This window comes from Hyperoodon ampullatus, assembly GCF_949752795.1.
Source record: "Hyperoodon ampullatus genome assembly, chromosome: 4".
NCBI lineage: Eukaryota > Metazoa > Chordata > Mammalia > Artiodactyla > Ziphiidae > Hyperoodon > Hyperoodon ampullatus.
This window is the reverse complement of record NC_136917.1, coordinates 147,480,101-147,502,650: the sequence shown is the minus strand read 5'-3', so window position 1 is coordinate 147,502,650 and position 22,550 is coordinate 147,480,101. Positions and strand designations below refer to the sequence as shown.

The window sequence follows — 22,550 nt, the reverse complement described above, 5'->3', positions numbered from 1 at the left end:
CTCTAGGGTCCACAGCTAGTAAGTGGTAGAGCCAGGGTTTGGATCCAGGAGCCCAGAATCCAAGCTCTTAGCCCTGCACTCTATCTTCTCTCTGTGAGACATGAAATGGGAAAACCATATACGTCAAAGGCTAGTGTAAAACTTTGTTAAAATAGAGGGCAGGGAGCAGCTTTATGCCTCCTTGGCAGAAGAGAGATGGCAAGATAAAAATGAGAGAGGAAAAATTACTTGAGTAATTTTCACATAGAAGGGGAAAGACTAAGTTGGATTCTGGAGCCCAAGAGCTTGGCTCAAGTGGAGCGTTTGTGTAGGGCCATGGGGGGCGGCCAGAGGGAGAGGTGGGCAGAGTGGAACTGAAGGTTTGAAACTGGATTAAGAGAAGCCTTCCGTTGTATGTGTGTGTAGAGGGGCGCTAAAGAGTATTGGGTCTCTTGTTGGCCATAGACAGCCATGGGTGATTTTGTATACGAAAGTGAGCCAGACCAGGGGGCAAGAACATTCAACCCCCAGGGCAGTTGGCATGGGAAGCAGGAGGGCCGGGGTGGAGGTGGGTGGAGGGTGCAGGACTGGAGGTAGAAAGGCCAGTTAAGAGGCTATTGAAACGTCCCAGGTAAACAATGATCCGTGTCAGAGCCTCTTCCCAGGTTCTCCAAGTATCTGTACCTGTCGATGTGCCCAAAGAGGGGGGCCCCATCTGAAGTGTCTAGCATGATGCCTGACAAAAGCATGTGTTTGTGGAACTGAACTGGATTAGTTAAAGGCATTGGCTGTAGGATGGAAAACAAGTCAACGCAAGGGAAACCAAGAAGCAGTTGTCAACAGTTGTTGGTGAGGAATTGGCTGGGGAGGTGGAGGGAGAGAAGAGCCAGGGTCTTTGGCTTGACGGACAATATGATTCTAGTACCAATTACAGTAGGTGGGGTGTTCCACACACCTTCAAGCAATTCACTGACATCAGCTGGGTGTTGTACTCTTCAACCCAATTCTGACACTGTCTACCTGGAGACAACATCAGATTCCACAGGTTAGGGGCTCAGTCCCACAAGACTGCCCCCACTTTAGACGCTAATCACAAGTCCAGGTCTTCACCTGTACCTTTGACTGTCTGGCTATAAATCAGAGGTTCCCACAACCGCCTCTTTGGGTTTGATGAATTTACTAGAGCGGCTCATTGAACTCGAAGAAACATTCCATTTACTAGATCTCTGGTTTATTTATAGAAGGAGATGACTCAGAATCAGCCAGATGGAAGAGATGAACAGGGCGAGGTATGGGGAACAGGCACGGAGCTCCCATGCCCTCTCTGCACCTCCAGGCATTCACTAACCCGGAAGCTCTCTAAACCCTGTCCTTTGGGTTTTTATGGAGGCTTCCCTACCTAGGCATGACTGATGAAATCATTTGCCATTGGCAGCTGATTAAACTTCAGCCCCTCTCTGCTTCCCTGAGGCTAGGGGCGCAGAACTGAAAGTTCCAACCCTCTAATCACATGATTGTTTCTCCTGGCAACCAGCCCCCATCCTTAGTTGTGGTCCAAAAGTCACCTCATTAATATAACAAAAGACACTTTTTTTTTTTTTTTTTTGCTTTCACCACTTAGAAAATTCTAAGGGTTTTAGGAGCTCTGTGCTGGAAATGGGGACGGAGATCAGATATATATATATTTTTAATAAATCACAATATCTCAGATGAACTTAGCACTAACCAAGGCACGGGCATCAGGACAAGGGACCCGTCGGAAGGAGGGTGCAGTGAGTTTGGTTAAGGTCCTTTTCTCTCTGTGGGGCATCTCGATTGCCTGTTGGGACTTATTCCACCTTTATGTGCAGAAAGGTAGGGAATGTTGAGATTCACCCTCTTGTCTAGTTCAGCATTTTAACAGAGACAAATGTGGTTAATATTAGGCTAACATGTCATCTTCATTGTTGCCCAGGGAAGAATAGTTCTGGCTCACAAGAGAATCACGTAGAGAATTTTTAAAAGTTAACACTCAAGGGCCTCCCTGGTGGCGCAGTGGTTGAGAGTCCGCCTGCCGATGCAGGGGATACGGGTTCGTGCCCCGGTCTGGGAGGATCCCATATGCCGCGGAGCGGCTGGGCCCGTGAGCCATGGCTGCTGAGCCTGCGCATCCGGAGCCTGTGCTCCGCAACGGGAGAGGCCACAACAGTGAGAGGCCCGCATACCACAAAAAAAAAAAAAAAAAAAAAAAAAAAAAAAAAAAAAAAAGTTAACACTCATATTTTTTCCAAGAGACTTAGGTGATTCTATTATGTAGCCACTTAACCATTCTCTTTGAAAGACATTGGGTATAAACAGGTATATTATTATTTTTTTAATCATAAAAAGTTTTTCCCTCTAAAAATTTTGAAAAACTTAGAGAAGTCGATTTTTTAAAATTTGGCTGTTCCACCAGCCTTGAGGTAGACGTTAGGTACAGCCACCTTACTGCAGGTTCCCCATTTCTGTGTCTGTACCCTGCCGGCTGTGAACAAACAGGAACTGAATCAGTGTCATCTGTGGGTCCCCCAGAAGGTTTCTGTTGACCCGTAGTCAGCGGGGATGGAGTCCTGTGTGGGCCATTTTGTGCTGGTTAAGCAACCCTCTTTCCATGGGTCACTGTCTTAGATTCCTAGGGCTACCACAAACTGGATGGCTTAAAACAACAGAAATGTATTCTCTTACAGTCCAGGAGGCCAGAAGTCCGCAATCAAGGCCCAGGCAGGATTGGTTCCTTCTGGGGGTCCTGACGGAGAAAATGCCCCATGCCTCTCTCCTACCTTCTGCTGACTGCTGGTATTCCTTGACTTGTAGACACATCACTTTAATCTCTGCCACCAGCTTCACATGGCCTTCTTCCCTGTGTCTCTGTCCTCACTTCTTATAAGGATACTAATCATTGGATTTTGGGCCCATTTTTATCTCAAAATCCCATTTTCAATTAAGGTCACATTCTGAGGTTCTAGGTGGATATGAATGGGGGGCATTATTCGACTCACTATAGTCACTTGTGACTTGCACATGGTTAGGGGACACTAAGTAGGGGGAGCTGCCTTGGTCTCCTACCCTCCTCAACTTGGGGTTCTCAAATGTTCTTAGTCCCAAAACAAGAAAACGAGTCATTGGCAATGGAGCTATCCTGGTCCTGGGTCGACACCTACCCCGTTGAAGATCCCAGCTTTCACCTGCTGAACTGACTGGTTCCAGAAGGAAGAGTATGGGGTGGGGTACCAGTGCAGGGAGTTAGCAAGGGGAGCAGGAAATACAGAGCAGAGACTGCTCGTAGAATTTGTAACTTCAAGGACTGTTTCCACTGCTCGTAGATTTCTTTAGCTGTCATTTTGTCCCTCGGTCATCATTTAACATCTATAAAGAGCATGATGCCTGGGCATGATCAGGGCAAGGGACCCCCCTGATCCTCTTCTCTGACCATTTAGGCACTTAAAGTGCACTCAAGCATTTGGCTTAAGACCTTATGGATGAAATCATTCCGTCTGGATACTTCATGTGAAATCTATATTGTGACCCTTGGGTAAAGAGCAAAGCTCAGGGCTTGTGGCTGCCTATTATGCTCAATGATACTTGGCATGTGGCGTGTGCTTGGATTATAGCCAGACATGTCCACAGGTGTCCTGTCTGTGTGCAAGGAAAGCCTTGCTCAGGCCTTAAGATATTCATTGTTACACATGTATCTCCCTTTAAGTGATGAAGATTCTTTGAGTAAATCAAGTCTCATTTACATATGATTCATAAATAAATATATATATATGAGCTTACTATTCAAAGAGACCTTACTGTGAATATGCTTATAAATAACCATACTTTAAATCCTTTTGTATAACCATAAAGTTCATGTATCATATTGAGTTTGCTTTAGTGGGGTTCCTGCTTTTAAAAAGGATTTAGAGCTTAGAGTTTCCAGTCTTAGTACCACCAGACTGAGGTCTGTCCCTCTGCCTCACATGGCCCCCCATGCCATCATCTGTGTTCTACCTGGTCTTCCCCAGTGCAGTGAACATATGTGAGGGGCAGGACTGTGCAGTGGAAAAGGTACAAAGGTCTGGGGTTTGAATCCTGATCCTCCTCCTTTCTGACCTTGTAACTTTGGCCAAGATTCTTATATTTTCTGATCTTCAGTTTCCTCATCAGTAAAATGAGGATAATAATAGGTATCTCACTGGATGGTGTATTAATCTCCTAGAGCTGCCATAATAAATACCATAAACCAATTGGCTTAAAACAACAGAAATCTAGGGCTTCCCTGGTGGCGCAGTGGTTGAGAGTCTGCCTGCCGATTCAGGGGACACGGGTTCGTGCCCTGGTCCAGGAAGATCCCACATGCCGCGGAGCGGCTGGGCCCGTGAGCCACGGCCGCTGAGCCTGAGCGTCCGGAGCCTGTGCTCCGCAACGGGAGAGGCCACAACAGTGAGAGGCCCGCGTACCGCAAAACAAACAAACGAACGAACAAAACAACAACAACAGAAATCTGTTCTCTCACAGATCTGGAGGCTAGAAGCCCCACATCAAGGCGTTGACAGGGCCATATTCCCTCCGAAGGCTCTAAGGAAGAATCCTTCCTTACCTCTTCTAGCTTCTGGTGGTTGCCAGCATTCATTGGTTAATGGCAGCATAACTCCAATCTCTGCCTCTGTCATCACGTGGCCTTCTTTCTGTTTCCTCTATGTCTTCATCTCTCTCTCCTTGCAGGGACACCAGTCATTGGGCTTGGAGCCTACCCTAATCCAGAATGACCTGCTCTTAACTTGATTACATGTGCAAAAACCCTCTTTCAAAATAAGGTCACATTCTAGGGTTTGTGGGCTGGGGGGGGCATGAATTTTGTAGTGATACTGTTCAAGCCAGTACAGGTGCTTAGACTGAAATGAAGTCAATTCTTGAGGGCACCCGGAAGGGACTGGTACATAGTAGAAACTCAAGTAAGTCACAGGAAGCCATTTCTGTATTAAGGCTTGGGCCATTCGCTCTGCAACCTCATCACTCCTTTCTCTGTTGACAATCACTCTGTTTGTTTATGCTGGGCCACCCTCATCTCACTTTCTTCATCATCTCTTGGGGGCTCTTTTTCTAGGAATTTAGCTGCCAGCTCCTGCTTTTCCTTTCTGCTATCATCACGGGAATTCCAACATTCGTCTAAATGACCCATCTGACAACCTGCCTCTGGCCTATAGGACTATGTCCGGACCTTACCCTTCTCTGCCGTGATCCCATAGTCGTTTTAAATACCTGTTTCCTGGTACCTCCTGTCCTCTTGACCCTGGAATCTCTGCTTTATCTGTCTTCCCAGTCTCCAGGCATGGATCAAGCTACCCACCCCTTGCTCTAGTGAAAAATCACACGCCACCACTAAGTGGTTTCTGTATGGAGTTATAATTCCTGCTCTCAGCTGGACCTTCAGGGCTGCTTGAAAACCCCTTTGCTCATTCCAAGTGGGTTTCCCTTCTCATTTCCCCCAGGAGCCACTGGGAGCATTAGCTACTGGGAACATTTCTTGAGCTCCTCAGCCACCCCTGACCCTGCCTACTTCACCTCCTGTCTCCCCGAGAAAACAGAAGCTATAAAACACGAACTGACGTCCTCTCTACCACAGAGCCTCTGCTCGCCCTCCTCTTCCTCCTTTCTGTCTCTGAGCCATAACATGAGTTACTTAGTCTCTCACTCACAGAGATCCGCCTTCTGCCTGGGCTGAATCCTCACTTCCGTCCCCCACTCCTTATAGTTTGCACTCCTTTCTCCACTGACCCCATTGCTCGCCTCAGTCTAGAAATACGCTTAAATCTTGCTCATCCTAAAAAGTGTCTTCGTTTTCTTTAAAGTGAACGGCTTTACCTTTCTTCTCGAGAGAACCAAGAGTAACTTTTCATGCTTCTTAACCTCTCATTGCCTGTTTTCTCATCTGTCACATGAACTCAGGATGGTACCTGCTTCATAGGGTTATTGCTAATATTAAATTGTATTTATATTCTTATGTTGTTACCTTTTGGTAATATTAATGTAATTACAATTATGTAATATTAAGTAGGAACTGTAGTACAGTTCCTAGAACTATGCGATTTTGGCTCTTTTGGGTTGTAATAGCATCCTCTCTGGGCTTCAGTAGCACTCAGTTCTCAACACTGGCTGAGCACGGACAGATGATGATGTAAGTAGTTACTGGGTGTGTTCCTGTCCTCAGAAGTACATGAAGTTCTTCAGTGTCCACATTACTTCATATCCATCTTTTTATCCCTAGGACTTTCCATGGTACTGTGTGTGTGTATGTGTGTGTATGTATGTGTGTACTTATATGTATATACACACATACTCCCCTGTTTGATGTATGTAGATAAAATAAACAAGTACTTGAGCCCAACTGAATTGGATGGAACCATTTTTCTCCCTGAAGGGTAAAGTTGGTTTGATCTATTCGCAGATTTCTCTCTGTTCCCTTGAGACTGTTTTTACCTGATGTGACATGGTTTTAAGGATAGAATAATGTTTTAAACTGGTTAGCATAGTCAAGGGAAGGAATTTGTTAGGATTATGGAGCCTTTACATGCATTTGTGAACTGAGACAAAGGCATCAATGGAGAAGATTAATCAGTACTGGCTCCCAAGGTAGAAGGAAGGAGAACAAAGCTGTTGAAGGAACAGCTCTGAATTGAGCCCCTACCATCTGGCAGGCAGTGGGCCAGGGGCCAAGGCTTTATGATGAACAAGATAGATGCTGGCCATTGGCCGTGCCCTGGAAATCCCAGTCCAGTGAGAGGTTGACAGGCCGGTACTTTAGGAATACTGTGTAATTACAGCTGTGCCAAACGCCGTGGAAGAGAAGCATGGGAGAGCCTAGCTGGGGAAGTGACCGGTCCAGGTGACTAGCAGTGAGTGGGGGTCAGGCAGCAGTGAGCAGGGCGGTGTGTGAAGTGGGTCTGGCAGAGGGACTAGCCTGTTTCTGGATGGAGGTGTTGATAATTTTGTGTTAGGTCCATGACGTAGCATTCAGCATTTATGTGGAATCACATAACATAGTCTGTTGAAGAGACGCTGACAGATTTCAGGGTGATTCACAGAGACACTGGAACCTGCATGCGTGAATAATCTGACATAAAAATGTGGGGAGAGGGAAACTCATTTTAGATGAACTTATGTTTTGGTCTGAAGTAACTGACATTATATGGAAAGTAACTGACATTATATGAAGCTGCTGGGTTTGTTAAAGACAGGAGAATGGTCAGATTTTTACGTCCTGGTCTATTGGTAATTTCCTGGGTGTTCCATGGATGCCAAAGAGGGAAGTCTTGGAAGGCCTCACGTGGATCAGCTCACTATTTTACGCTCTTTTCTAAATACATCTTGCATTTTTCAATTGTTGTGTCTTCTTTCCATTAACCTAAATATTACTCATTGCAAGATCTAGTTCATCATGCAGTCAAAAAGCCTTCCCTTCCTGCCCAGCTGAAAGTCGTCCCTCCCTTAAATTGGACTGATTCCCCATTTCACTCCTTTTACCACTCTGAGTCTTGTTTTGTATTGTTGGCATATTTCTCATATTGCTGTGTTTTGTCTCAACTGTATAGAAAATTCAGTAAAGACTATGCCAATCATGTAAAAGGCACTGAGTTTGAATGAATGAAAGAACAAATACATGAATGTTAACATCTATAGAATTTCAAATGTTACTTTGTACCTAGTAGGTAGATATCTAATAAGCACTGGCTGGTACAGTCAACAGGGGAAAGTATCATCTGGCCCGAAGCTTGCCAGTTTCTTGTCCTCTGTCTTAAAATAGGAGGTGTGTGCTCTTTTTTTTTTTTTTTTTTCCTGGATGGTGTGAATCTGAAACCTTCCCAGTGGTGAAAACACTGTCTACTTTGTCTAATGTTCATTTTAGCCGAACTGATTATTTTGGCAAAACAGTCTGCTCTCCGTAAACTAGAGAGAGAAAGGCAGTCTTGCCAAAGATAATCTCTCAAATAGACTCCTCCGGATGGCTGCTCAACCTCCATCCAGCAGGAGCTACATGAATTTCTGATCCTTAGGGTTTTTAGCATTTTTCCTAAAGGAAGTCAAAGAAACTTTCTCTTCCTGGATCGCTCTGTGCCTCTGGATTATTTTGGTTGGTTGGTTGGGTTGGTGTATTCCAAAACTCAAACCTGCCCACTAGCCAGATGTCTGCGACCGCTGAGTTTCCACTGGTTTTTCAGTTCCCAGTGATTAAAGCAAGAGAAAAGAAGGTGATGCCACGTCTGGCCAAGGGCAGACGTTGCCAAAGCCCCAGCGTTCATCACGTGGTTGACAGGGTCTCTGCAACCCTCGCAGGAGGCAGGCATGTCTTCAAAAGGGCCAAACTTCAAGGAAAAGCTCTTAAGTAAGAGTGTCATTTGGAAATGATTTGACGAATAGGACACTTACCGACCAGCCATTGAAAATCCCATTTGTGATATATTAGCAGGAATTTTTGGAGCCCACATGGAAGGTAAGGTCTGCCTTTCCCACACGCTGCCCTTTACAGCTGACACATTACACATGTCTCCAGAGCGTAACATATGGCTTCCTGAACTCGCAAGTGGGACCCAATGTGCTCTGTTGAAACAGTGTCTGTTTAAACAGTCTCCTGGAGAAGTGAGCCATAGTCACTAAAATAGTTAATTTCATGTCTGTGAGTGTTGTCTCTAGAGCCCTTTAAAATGTGCTTCTTAAGAAGCGTAGTAGAAAATTTGCAAATTTAAGGCATTACCTGCCTCTGAAAGGGGTAGTGGACCATCCGTCCTAACTTGTACATTTTGGAAGACTCAGAGCATAAACCAAAAAGGGAACCGTGCAGATCATCTAATTCAAGCCTAATCATAATCACCATTTTTTTGGTGCCTAATATGTGGCAGGCCCTTTATGTACATTGCATTTAATTACCAGGCTAATGTGCAAGTAGGTAGGATTTCTCCCATTTTACAGATAAGGAAATAGAGACTTAAATGTGGATGACCTACTCTAGACCACCTAAATGCGAGGTGGTGGTGCTGGAATTTCAACTCAGAAGCACTTAAAATCTGAAGCCTCTTTCTTTCTCTACGCCAGGAATTCTTTTTTTTTTTTTTTTTTTTGCGGTACGCAGGCCTCTCGCTGTTGTGGCCTCTCCCACTGCGGAGCACAGGCTCCGGACGCGCAGGCTCAGAGGCAATGGCTCACGGACCCAGCCGCTCCGTGGCATGTGGGATCTTCCCGGACTGGGACACGAACCCGTGTCCCCTGCATCGGCAGGCGGACTCTCAACCACTGCGCCACCAGGGAAGCCCCAGGAATTCTTAATTTAGGCTTACAGATGGGCCTAGGGGTAGGGGTTTACGCTGGAGAACCCTCTTTGAATAATCTTTTTTTTTTAATCTTTTTTTTGGCTGAGGCGCGAGGCTTGCGGGATCGTGGTTACCCGACCAGGGATCGAACCCGGGCCCCCTGCAGTAGAAACACCCAGTTCTGACCACTGGACCACCAGGGAATTCCCCGGAGAACCCTCTTTTGTATGCAAACGTTTGTGTGTTTGTGCATTATTCTGAGAAAAGTCCATACGTTAATCAGATTCTCCAGGGGATTTATGAGGCCTCCTAAGAGCCACATTCTGGCAGCAGGCGGCCTTTATTTTAGAGACGAGGAGACAGCAAGTGAGAATGCAGACTGTCCAAAGGCACTTCGTCTGGTGATGATTTGACCAGAAAATGAACCACAAGACTTCTTTCTAAATTCTGGGCGTGTGTGTGAGAGAGAGTGTGTGTGTGTGTGTGTGAAATACAATGACGTATAGAGAAGAATGCACAAAACAAGAACATAGACTTTAACAAGTGAACATCTGTAGAGGCACCAACCAGGCCAGGAAATTGAGCCGGACTCTAGAATGCGCCCAGGTGTCCCTTCCTGATCAGATGCCACGCACACCCACCCCAACCAATATCCTGACTTTTATGGTAACCTTGTTCTTTTCTTTATGGTTTTATCATCTGTATATGCATCCCTAAACAATATGGATCCATTTTCTCCATTTTCATCTTTATATACATGCAGTCGTACTGTTGTGTTCTTTTGTGTCTTGCTACTTTCACCAATATTGTTTTAAATATTCATCCGTGTTCTTGCATGCAGTTGTGGTGTGTTCATTTTCACTGCTGTGTGATATTCCATTGTTTGAGTATACTGTAATTTATTTATCCATGTTCTGTTATTGGATGTGTGATTATTTGTCATTTTTGCCTATTATGAACAATGCTTTCATTGACATTTCATACATGTCTTATACATAGTTTGCACGTGCAACTCCTAGAGAAAGCCTAATATTTATTCAGCTTTTATAGGAAACAAAATACCTAGTTCCATAAGGAAAAAGTGAAGAAGAATTCTCTTCTCCCAGCCCTGTCCTTAATAACGCCTTGTGGAGGAAGAAAATTCTTTCAAGTAAATTCTCTGCTTAGCCTTAGCGTGGGTTCCCATTGTCCCCAAACCTGCAATCCAAATCAGAGCAGTCGTTGAACCTGGGTCAGTCCAGGGCCCTCTGCCCACGCTACATCCCAGATCGCTAGGACCAGAATCTCTCCAGGATGGGACCTGGGAGTCTGTGTATTTAACCAGTTCACATGCGGTTCCCCTGACTGGGGGACACTGGGTTCACCCTGATGGATTGATGAGACGTGGATCCGTGGTTGGGAAGAGATTTGGAGAAAGTGTACCTGTGGTTAAAATCTCGGAAAAGTGGCCTTCGAAGAGTTAATGGAGTAGGAAAGTTGAGGGAGCTGGATTTGTTTAGCTTGTTTAAAAATAAAATCTGAAAGGATTAAATAGTTGTTTGCAAAAGGATGAAAGAGTTTCAGAAATGAAGAAAGAAATATTTGCCAAGTCAGAGGTTGAAGCTGATCAAGAGGAAGAAACTCCTACTAACATCAGACACAGGGCATTTAGTAGGCACGACGGGGCTAAGAAATAAAGGCTGTTGTCAGTGCCTTGAGGGAGCTGGACACCAGGAGACAAAACTAGCCCCCGCTGAGCTGGCGCACAAAAGCCGGGACGCGATATTTCATCAAGTCTAGATGGGCTTCAGTGGAGGTGAGTGGGCAGGCCCTCGGGGACTGACAGCGGCGAGAAGCCCAGAGAGGTCACCTGGAAAGGCTTAAAGAGCCTGCAGGGTCCACTGGGCTTTAGAAGGCAGCCTTTCCAGAGGTGGATGGGATGACTGCATTCTGAAGCAGTGGCATCCATCGTTTTTTATTGTGATTCCCCAGTAAGAAATATATTTTAGATCACCACCCGCTACACACTTAGAAGTTTCATAGAATGTTTATGCATCTGATGTTTAAAATTTTTTTCCTACTTTATTATTTTTTTTAATGTTGGTTTAATCCACTAAGAGGTTAAAAACACTGCTCTAAGGGGACCAGGAGCCCAGTGTGGAGGCAGAGTTGAGCCTGCCCTGTGGAGGGAGCGCCAGTAGGGGGAGGGGGTTTGTTGATGTGATGGTGGTCTCCGGAAGCCTTCCTTGATTCTGGAGTATGAGTGAATTACTTTGGAATGTTATGGCAAAATTTCACACTTCATCTGTCCTGTGATCTATTTCTGACACTGTTACCCGAAAACCGGATCCACCTCTTGGTGGATGTCGAGCCAATAGACACAGCCAAGCTGAAGATCAGGAAAAGCAAGGATTCATTACTTGCAGCCAGTAAGGAGAACCCCGGGGATCTCTCCCAAAGCAGCATCTCCCCCGAACAGCAAAGTGGGAGAAGTTTCATGCTAAGGACACATGCATATTCATGAGGGGGCTTGAGCAGAGGAGAATTCAGCATAGAACTGGGGCACAGGTCAACTAGTCCAAGCTTTAGTTGATTGAAGTCCGGAGGGTCAACATCATCATTCCATCTTCCTCCTGGGTAGGGGCCTTAGTTCCTGCAGAACTCAAAGATATGTTATTATGTCTATCCCTTGAGGAGGAGCTAGGACTCTGCTTTATCACTGCGCTATTGTTTGACTGCCTTTTCTCTGTTTCCGAATTCCTTTGTTCCCTTGGGATCATTGATTACTGAGACCTGTTCAAGGGCAAGCATTATGGCCAGGCTTAGATCACAAAATGGCTTAGGCCAGAATGGCTTCTCTTATGTCAGGAAAGCCATTCCTGGTTCTCTGTCTCCAGGGACCCCCTAACCTGTCTGCCTACAGCCCCGGATGCAGGCGGGGGTGGAGGGTTCCATCATACCAACACCGAGCTCTTCAACTTCCCTGACAAAGTGGGGGTCCAGCGATGCAGTTCAGTTCTGACCCTAACGCCCTGGAGTTAGCATCTGACCCCACAGGTTAAGGTCTCAGTCCCACAAGAGTGCTCCCACTTCAGATGCCAGTTTCAGGTCCTGGGCCAACCATGCTTCTCACTGGCCAGCTATAAAGTCCAAGGGTCCCACAACCCCCCTCCTCAGGTTTTTGTCTGTTTGTTTAAAATATTTATTTAATTAATTCATTTCGTTGCACCTGGTCTTAGTTGTGGCAGGCAGGCAGGCTCGCTGGCTCCTTAGTTGAGGCATGCAGACTCTTCGTTGCAGCATGTGGGATCTAGTTCCCGGACCAGGGATCGAACCTGGGGCCCCTGCATTGGGAGCGCGGAGTCTTAGCCGTTGCACCACTGGGGAAGTCCCGCCCTCCTCAGGTTTGATGATTTGCTTGAACGGCTCACAGAACTCAGGAGGGCACTTCCCTTACTATTATCAGTTTATAAAGGATACCATTCAGGAGCAGCCAAATGGAAGAAACGCATAGGGCAAGGTATGGGGTGTGTGTGCGCATGCGTGTGGGAGCCCAATGCTTCCGTGCCCTGTCCTGCAAAACCACCCTCCCGGCACTGGCACCTTTGTAACTGAGCGGGACCCTGGGCCCTTCCCGCAACAGACCCCTCTCCCGTATTCTCTGCTGTAGCTCCTCTCTGAAGTACTCAGATAATGGTATCTCCTACACATTGCCTGGGCTTTTCAGGTGCTAAGAAACCACCACCCAATGGAAGATCTACTGGATGATCTTGAGCACATAGCCCCCAGACCTTCTGGTGCCTAAGCCGCCCATCATCCAATCAGAGAATTGTGCCCGAGCTGATCACATACCCTGGGACGCCCCTGGACTTTAAAAATGCTTTGCTGAAACCCTTCAGGGCGTCCAGGGTTTTGGGGGGCACGAGCCACCCTTTCTCCTTGCATGGCCCTGCAGTAAACCTTTCTCTGCTCCAAACTCCCGACATTTTGGTTTGTTTGGCCTCACTGTGCGTTGGGCACACGAACTTGTGTCCGGTACAGATCCACTTGTAACTAATTTTAGGGAGCCCTTGCAACCAGATGTTTCTCTGCCCAGGAGTTGAGTGCCTTAGCAGCACTGAGAAGGAAAATCCTTTCATGTGGCCTTTCTTGGCTTAGGTTCTTTCAATCACGTCCTCTGAGATTGAATATCCTTTTGATCTGCCCAATCCAGTTTTAATTTGGTCAGTTTAAATTAAGGAAGGATTTTAAAAGACAACACTAATAATAACGCAGTGTTTGAGATAATGTAGGTAGGGATAACTGGTCCAAAATGTGCTTCAGTAAACTTTTTTTGTTTTGTTGTGGCTAGTAAAATGCAGTGGGGGGAAATCAGCTGATCTGTTTCTTGGTGTTTGCTATATTTCGTTGTTAAGTAAAGCTTGCTGTTGCACAAACAAATGCTTGTGCCTTGGGCAGTATGTTTGTTCCCTTCGTTCTCCTTCAATGGGAAGCCTGATTTGTAATGGAAGAGAAAACCTAATGTCTTCTTTGTGAGTAAATTGATGGTTGTAGGAGAATTGGGGATGATTTGGCCCAGACACATTCTTTCTTTGTTAAACAGTATTTAGAGAGCCTTCATGTGAAGCTGTGCTGTTCTATATGATAGCCCCTAGCTACTGGCACTTGAAGTTTAAAATTAAAATTAAAAATTCAGTTCCTCAGTCGCATTGCCCGCATTTCCAGTGCTCAATAGCCACATGTGGCTAATTCGAGACTGGCGTTTGGGGCCAGATAATTCTTGGTTGTGGGGGAGGGAGCCATCCCATGCATTGTAGGGTGTTCAGCAGCACCTCAGGCTCTACCTACTGGATGCCAGGAGCATTCTCTAGTCATGACAGTCAAAACTGTCTGTTGAGATTGCTAAATGTCCCTTGAGGGGCAAAGTCACCCCCGGTTGAGAATCACTGGCCGAGTGGCTACAGTTTTGGACAGTGCAGATATAGAACATTTCCATTATCACAAACAGTACTGTTCTAGAATAATTCCTAGCACTGTTTGGTGTGGGGCATTTTATAGATTAAATTTTTTTTTTTTGTGGTACACGGGCCTCTCACTGCTGTGGCCTCTCCCGTTGCGGAGCACAGGCTCTGGACGCGCAGGCTCAGCGGCCATGGCTCACGGGCCCAGCCACTCCGCGGCATGTGGGATCATCCAGGACCGGGGCACGAATCCGTGTCCCCTGCATCCGCAGGTGGACTCTCAACCACTGCGCCATCAGGGGAGCCCCAGATTAAACCTTTTAACATTTAGAGGAATCACAGTGGTCATCCAGTTCAAAGCTTTGGGAAACTGAGGCAGAGAGGTTTTTTTCCAGGTGACTTAAGATCGATAGCATGTAAGTGTCCATCTAGAGTTCTGGACTTCACGTAGCCTAGAGGACAGACTTGTGATTTTCATTCAAACCTACCTCATGCTTGCTGTGTGCTTGCACTCAGTGATGGCAAGTAGAAGGAGGACTTCCTCCTTCATGCGGGAAGGAGGGAGTCCTGAGAAATGGAAGACACCCCGCCCTGAGGCTCTCAGAGAAGCAAATTCTTGACTTAAACCCTGGGTTATACCTGTTGTACACCTCCACAGCCTGTGGCTTTCTCTAAAGCCCTGCCTCTAGGCTAGGGTTGGAGGGGTGCTGGGGACATCTGGTGGCCTCACCCTTGCTCTATGAGAGGGCACAGTCCTGTTGGGTTTCCCAGTTCCATGCGTACAGAGAGATGTGAACACACTTCTGGCCCATGGAAGACTGTGGTCCTTTAAAAGAGTCCCTCTTGTTAGCTTTTAAATATCCAGAGTCTCCTTGCGTCTTCCTGGAAGTGGTCCGTGGCAAAGGCTTTAATATGAATGACTTGGAGATTCTTATTTTTCGGGGTCACAGGGAAGCAGCCAGCCCTAGAGACCTGTCTACAGAAAGCGTTGGGGAGGGAAGAAGATTCTCTTTCAGGGTGGTGGTGTCCACAGCTGGAGAGGCCAGAAAGTAAGGCTTAGCAAGGGCTGGGGTGGGGATGTGTCTGGAGGGCAGGCTGGGCCTACAAAGGTTCCCAGGGACTTTGATGTGTCCCAGGATCTCCTCCCCGTCGATGAAGCCCCCCATGCTTCACATACCTCCCATTGACTGTTCTTCCATCACCGAATTTATTCTCTCCTCTGCTCTGAAATCTTCGGTGGCTCACTGCTGCCTTTTCACGTTGGACAATTCTTAGTACTCAAGGCTCTTTTTGCTCTTATATTATCTTCTTTCCCTTCCAAGAGTAGAAACTAGTTTTTGTGCAGCTGAAAGCTTTACTGTTACTGTGGTTTGCAGAATTATTCTCTTGGGGCTAAGGGTCCATGGTGGCGGACACTTTGCTCAGAGCTTTTTGATGTGTAATAGCTTGCTCAGGAGGAAGTTTTGTTTCTGGTGATACTCTGTTGAGTCAGAGGCCTAGACAACTACTTAAAATCAGCCAACAACTCAAAAATTCCAAGTCCAGTAAACAGACCAGAAGGAGCAACAACAAAAGCAGAGGGAGGATCGCATGTGTAAATCCTCAGGTAACCTTGGGCTGGTGGCCGGTTGGTCCTGTAACATCAGGAGCCCAGTGAGCTGCTGACCAGGTCCAAGGTCAGTGTTCTGCGGCGCCCGCTGTCAAGTTTAGCTGGAAATAAGCTAATGTGTAAACTGGCCTCTTGGTCTTTTTAAGTTGCTTCATCTTCCCCATTTCAGTTGAAAGAAGTGGCTTTTCTTTCAGAGTTTGGTGACTGGCCGCTCTTTCATCGAATTGTGGATGTTTTCTTTTGGGAAACCGGTCTTTTTGGGTGTCTCCATGGTGAAGGGAAAGGTATTTTTGAAGTCGTGCATTTGGGGGCAGGTTCTGATTTGAGTGATGGGAGGCTTGGGGCGTGGGGAGGACCAAGGTCCCGCCGGCTGCATGGCTGTGGCCGCTATTGCTCACTGGGTCTGCGTCTCTCTTTTGCTCCACAGACCAACGAGTGGAACAAGAATGATGACCGGCTGCTGCAGGCCGTGGAGAATGGAGACGCAGAGAAGGTGGCCTCGCTGCTGGGCAAGAAAGGGGCCAGCGCCACCAAACATGACAGCGAGGGCAAGACCGCGTAAGCTAAAGAGATTGGCTTCTGACGGCCGCCTCTGGGTTCTCAACCTGCTCTCTGCAATTCCCGGGCTCCCTGCGGGAACTTTGCCGGTGCATCTATGGGGACTTCGTGAAATTACTGCCCCTAGCGCACCCCGCATGTTAAAATGTATAAGAGGCTATTTTAATCCAGTTCCTTTCTCTTCAAGCTCCAAATTACATATTTGGGCTTTACCTTGAATGGCTACATTTGCTCCCAGGTATGACCGGAGATTTTGCCAGAGAAGACATAGCACCAGCCTTGCAGCCAGTTAACTGATAGGTGGGAAAAGAGTTCTGCCCCAGATTAGAAACAGCGTAAAAGAGAAAGCAATTTTTTCACAACCCTTAAATCTTATTATTTATAGTATTATTTCTTATAAAACCCCTTCCTTCACATAGATCTGTAATTTTGTATGAATTTTGCTTTATGATTTGCCATATGTGGTACTTTTGTCCACCATAATTAAAACTATATATTTAAGTATTTGTGTGTGTGTGTGTGTGTGTGTGTGTGTTTGCTTGTTTGTTTGTTTGTATCCATCCTTACTCTGGTGGTACTGTAGAGAGATCTTTAGACTTCTAATCTGGACTCTTATCACTTAGGAGTTGTGTAGTCCTTGAGTTTCAATTTCTTCATTGTGCAGTGGAGATGACAGTATTCAACCACTAGGGCAGTTATAAGAATAAAACAAGATACTGACTTTGGTTGGGTGCCCCCAGAAGCAGGCTGTGAGGTGAGGATTTGATTGTAAGTAGTTTTTATAGCCCGTGATCCCAGGAAGTGCACGGTAAGGGAATGAAGCCTCTATAGCATGTTATTGACACGATACTGCTCTGGGCAACTGAGACTCATTCCCACTAAGGACCTCTGGGAATCTGTTTAGATTTAGAGCAGGGTGTGGCCCACTGTCTTTGTAAATCAAGTTTTATTAGAATGCAGCCACACCCATTCATTCAGCACTGTCCGGGGCTGCTTCTGCACCACAAAGGCAGATTTGAGTGGTAAGACAAGGACTGTATGGCCCCCAAAGCCTGACATATTAACTAGTTTGCTTACCCCAGGCTTAAAGTGTGCCTCAGAGTTATCCCACCCGAGGGGTAAGGAAACTGGGGTGTCTATTCCTGATCTCATGTCCCTCCCAAGGTTGAGTGCCTCTCCTAGGGGCCATAATGCTCGTGCCCAGAACACTTCCAAGACGTTGAGGAAGGGGCACCTACAGCCATGGACACCATATGTAAAGAGCTGCACAGTGCCCAGCCCACAGTAGACACTTGATAAAGCCAGCTCCCTTCCTTTCTTGGCCTAGATGAGTGGTTCTCAATCCTGGCAGCTCCTGCATTAGACTCTCCTGGGGTGCTTTTAAAACATGTTGATGCCATGCCCACCCGAGATGTTCTGAGTCATTTGGTCTAGGGAGAGGCCCAGGAATCAATATTTCCTAATGTATCCCATGTAGGTTCAACCAGAGAGAACCACTGTCTGGAAACGAAACTAGATTGACTCTAGATTGAGGGATAAGTATCAGGCATGACTGGCAAATTGTCAGGAGAAAATTGTCACATTTTAGCATACTTCGCCAGTTAATCCTCTTCCCAGCACCCAGTGGATCCCATAGTGTAGACACCGACCCTGTTGTTTTGGGAGCCTCAAGAGAGCTTAAGGGGCTGAGCTTTGTGTAGGGAGCAGGCTAGCTGGTACACAAAGAGAAGAGGGATGCGTTCTCACGCAGGTCGGAGTCTGGTCCTCTAGGAGCTGGGCTTGTCCTTCATGCCCGTCACCCCAGGTTGAGCTCCACCTCACAGCCTCAGTTTGACTTCCTCCTTGGCCTGTCTCAGGTGTGGGGACAGGGCCATATCCCCGTGAGCTCTGACTCGTTAGGATGCCCAGTAGTAGGTGGGCTTTGGGTGTTGGCTAATATTTTGTTGCATCAGTTGCCTCCTCGGCCTTATGTAACTTTTAGTTCTTATCTCTCTTGCACTCTAGGTTGTAATTTCCTTGCTAGAAGGGACTGTGACCTTGTAGTTCACTGCTATAATTATATCATCTAGCCAGCAGCTCGGTTTGTAGTAGATAGTCAATAAATATTTGTTGGATGAGTCAGTTAACCTTTTCCTGTGATGCTACATTTGGAGTCCGTGCTCTCTGAGCTACAGTGGCAGAGGCCACACTCCTAAGCCTGTCCTGAGGCTTTTGGCTGTAGGCATAGTGCTTTCCCATCACCCTTTGTACCTCTCTACAGCTTTCCTGGCTCCTGTCCTCCTCCCAGTCTGGCTCTGCCGGTGTCTGCATAAGATGAACTTTGTAGCCATCTGAGAGAAAGGGGAGGGAACTGTTCATGGTAGTTTTGTCCAAGACAGTACTCACTAAAAGAAGATAAAAAATTTAGATTAGTAGTTTCGCCACAATTGTGATCACCTTGATCCATTTGTGTCTTTTGTTAATAAGACATTTATTATGTATAGGATAGATGGCCAGACAGTTATTTTCTATTCTCTCTCTTTTTTAATTGTAAAATATACACATCATAAAATTTACCATTTTAACCATTTTAAAGTATACAGTTCAGGGACATTAAGTACCTTCATAATGTTGTACAACCATCATCATCTAGTTGCAGAAATTTTTCATCACCCCAGAAGGAAACCCATACCCATTAAACAGTGACAGTCCTCAACTTCCCCTCCCGCTCTCCCTGGCAACCACTAATCCGCTTTCTGTCTTTATGAACTTGCCTATTCTGGATATTTCACATAAACGGAATCATACTATACATATGGGGCCCTTTGTCTCTGGCTTCTTTCACTTAGCGTAATGTTTTCAAGTTTCATCCTTATTGTAGCATGAATCAGTAGTTTATTCTATTTTTTTCAACTGTAGAAATGCACACAGCAGTTATAAAAAATCACCACCTCCATTTGGAAGATGATAAAGCTAAGGCCCACGTGATACATCTCTCCCTGAATTAACCCTAGAACCAGTTCTAACATCTCTACCTTTGCACTTACAAGCTACCGTCTTTCCCTTCAGTGACACTTAGGTAGAAAACCAGAGGAACTCTATGGAAAAGGAAGAGAGGAGGTAATTAATTTTTCTGTGCAAGATTTTCCGTAAGTCATCATCTGCTAACGTTTAACTTTTCTACTTGGGCTATTCCTTTTGACGATTAAAGTTATTAACTGATAACTATGAGAATTTAATTTTCAAAGGCACCATGGAATTAAATCTATCTGGCTTCATATTTTCATTCACATCTAATGGCCCTAGCATTGAGAAGGAGGGGTGTGCTTCGGCATTGGAAACCATCTCTCCTGTCCCTTTTGTACCTTGTCATTATGCACAGCCAAGCGTTCTGTTGTGAGCCCCAAGCAGTGTTGTTCCCTTGGCTTCAGCCTTCTCACCTTGGAAGTCTGCACTTCTGGATTTGGGTTAGTCCAATCTGTGCATTCCTGCCCGAGTGTACATGTGTCTCCCTCAAGCTGCGGAGACTTTGCAGTTCTTGCTCCTGTTCTTTCCCACGGGCATTTGGTTTGGTAGCAGGTGAACTGGGAACCTCCTAGGAGCAGTTCTAAATTCACGGCGGGCCGATGCAGTGTGTCCCTCCTGCCAGAGGTCTTGGCTTCACCAGCCCTGCGGAGCTCGCAGGGCCAGCATTCGTCGGTGGACGTGTATGGAATGTATTGCATTTGTCTCCGAAGGGTAAGACTAAATCACACACCTAAAGTTAGGTCCTTGGCAGGACTTGGCCTCATTCTCTGCCTGCTCATTAGGGTTTACCCTTTGATTTATATACACCTCCATATCAGAATTAATTTGGAGGCCTATTTTCTAGCTAGCTTTTGTGATAACCCGTTTTGTCATCTTGCTCAGTGATGCACCATGTTTTCCTATTGCCTAACAGCCTAGAGTCCTGATTTTGGCTTTCAAGGGCCTCCCAGTGGCCCTGCCCTTACTTAGCTAACTGTTTTCTCACACATTCCTTCTGCTGGAGGTGGCGCTGTCTGCTCCCTGCCCTCCCCTCCTATAAGACCATCCAGGTGTTTGTCCCAGGTTCTCTGGTCCAGAATGCCTTCCTCCCTGATATTCTCGGTCCTTTTTTTTTTTTTTTTTTGATTCTTCTTCTCTTTGAAATACTAGAATCTTGCTTTAGAACTTGATGTTGTTACAACAATAGAAAAGTCTCTACAGCTTAAATAAGATCTGTGTTTTCTGAACGACTTGAATCCCTTACAACAGGGGTCCCCAACCGAGGACCCCCGGGCCGAGGACCAGTAGCGCTCCGTGGGCCTGGCGGGAACCGGCCGCACGGCAGGAGGTGAGCGGCAGGCCAGCCGGCGAAGCTTCATCTGCCGCTGCCTGTCGCTCGCGTTACCACCTGACCATCCCCACACCCTGTCCCGTGGAAAAATTGGCTTCCATGAGACCGGTCCCTGCTGCCAAAAAGGTTGGGGACCGCTTCCTTACAACACAGAAGCTCCCTGAGGACAGGGATCGAATGATTTTAGCGTTTGTGTTGGTCTCTCCCACTGTTCCAGGCATAGAAGAGGCATTTGGCTGGTGTTTGTGGATGTGAACTTTTCACCATGGTTCTAATGGAGAAAACACTCTCCTTCTGCTGGTACTGTCTCATGGGTAAAGTTATTAGGGGTGAGTTAACTTGGGGGTTCAAGAGGCAAAAAGCTATCCTGGTGAATGTCACAACTTGACGCTTGTCTCTCCCAGCTTCCAGTGAACATTCAGTAGAGAAATACTCAGCCTTCACTACCTAGAGAACCAGACGACCCAGAAAGTCCCAAGAGTGAGGCAGCCATCTCGGCAGACATTCTCCAGAAGCCTCCATAACCCGAGGTCAATAACCAGATGGGTGGTTTGGTAATTCTTCAGACTTTTCAGTTCTTGCTGGAATTATTTCCTTTAGGGAGAGATAAGAAACCTTGTCTGAAAATTTTCTCCCTGTAAAACTGATCAAAGAGGGGTTAAAAAAAAAAAGTGAAAGCAGTTGAATGACTGGAATTCACTTTGCGAAGAGTGAAAGCAGGGTGGTGTCTGGGTTCAGAAGAGAACAAAGAGCAGGGCAGAGAGCCACGGCTGCAGGCTGTGTTTGTGGAGTCAGGCTTGGCTTCCTGCGACCCCTCCGTTCTCTTTCCGCCGTGGAGGTGAGGAAGCGGGAGGATGCCATTGCCCTAAAACCTCTCACCATAGAGCAGTCTAATTGTTTCAAGATGGTTTCCCCTACATTTGGATGTGCATTTCATTAAAGTTATGTGTGTTTGTTTTAGGAACAACCAGACTAAATAAAATCACTGCTGGGACTGTAGTATTTGAAGAAATACCACCCAGCCATGTGTGTATAGAGATAAATATATATATGTGTATGTTGTCTGTATCCATAGCCCGCGTTTCAGAAACCTGATCTTTTTGGCTTTGAAAACAAGAACTTGTGCTAGTATTTTTAGATGACTCTGTGGAACTTACATGTAAAATAGGGGAGGTCGTCCTTGAATTCTGCAAGTCAGGACAAGAAGGGGCTTCTCTGGTGGGTGGCTTGTTGTACTTTTGACTCTTCCTGTTTTCTCAGAATAGGGATGGATACAGGGTTTTCTCAGTTCAGTCTTGGAAATCAAGTCATACCACCTGGTCGCCTTCCTCCAGTTCTTCCCACTAGCTGCCAAATTCATTTACCTAAAACTGCTGTATATTTTATGTCATTGCAGCCTCCTTCCCAGCAAAATGACCTTCCATGCAAAACCACCCTGTCTTGTATAAATCTTGTTCGTGTTTGACAGGGGGATGAACTGAACGCTGTAATTTCTATATAGCATATCTGCTCTGCTTTTGGTCAAGTAGATTTTCGAAGGCGACATAACGTCTGTTCCTGTCTTGCAAGTGTGCCCAGATGTTTGCTTCTAGTTGGGAGGTACTAAAATGTTCCAAACTCTGTTGTCTAAAATACTCCAAACTCTTTCGTAAGCACGTACAAAAGAAGGAGAAAATACGGTCCTTGCCTACAAGATGCATAGCATCTGGCCGAGAAGACAAGACCAATGGATGTACTGGGGAATAATTAAGTGCTGAATCATAAAATTCTAACTTGTAAGGGGTTCAAGGTGGGAAGAGGTGGTGAGGCACAGGAGTAGCGAA

The 22,550-nt window shown here is 46.2% G+C and overlaps 1 protein-coding gene across 2 annotated transcripts in view; it reads left to right on the top strand.

Annotated features, from left to right (window-relative positions):
* Positions 1 to 22,550, top strand: part of RAI14 (retinoic acid induced 14) — a gene marked incomplete at both ends in the record, with an annotated part of 116,607 nt that overhangs the window by 47,969 nt on the left and 46,088 nt on the right. For both annotated transcript variants that reach the window (XM_079703112.1, XM_079703111.1), the window contains one exon: positions 16,261 to 16,391. In XM_079703112.1, coding sequence (XP_079559238.1) covers positions 16,261 to 16,391 — 131 coding nt within the window. The remainder of the gene's footprint in view (positions 1 to 16,260; positions 16,392 to 22,550) is intronic.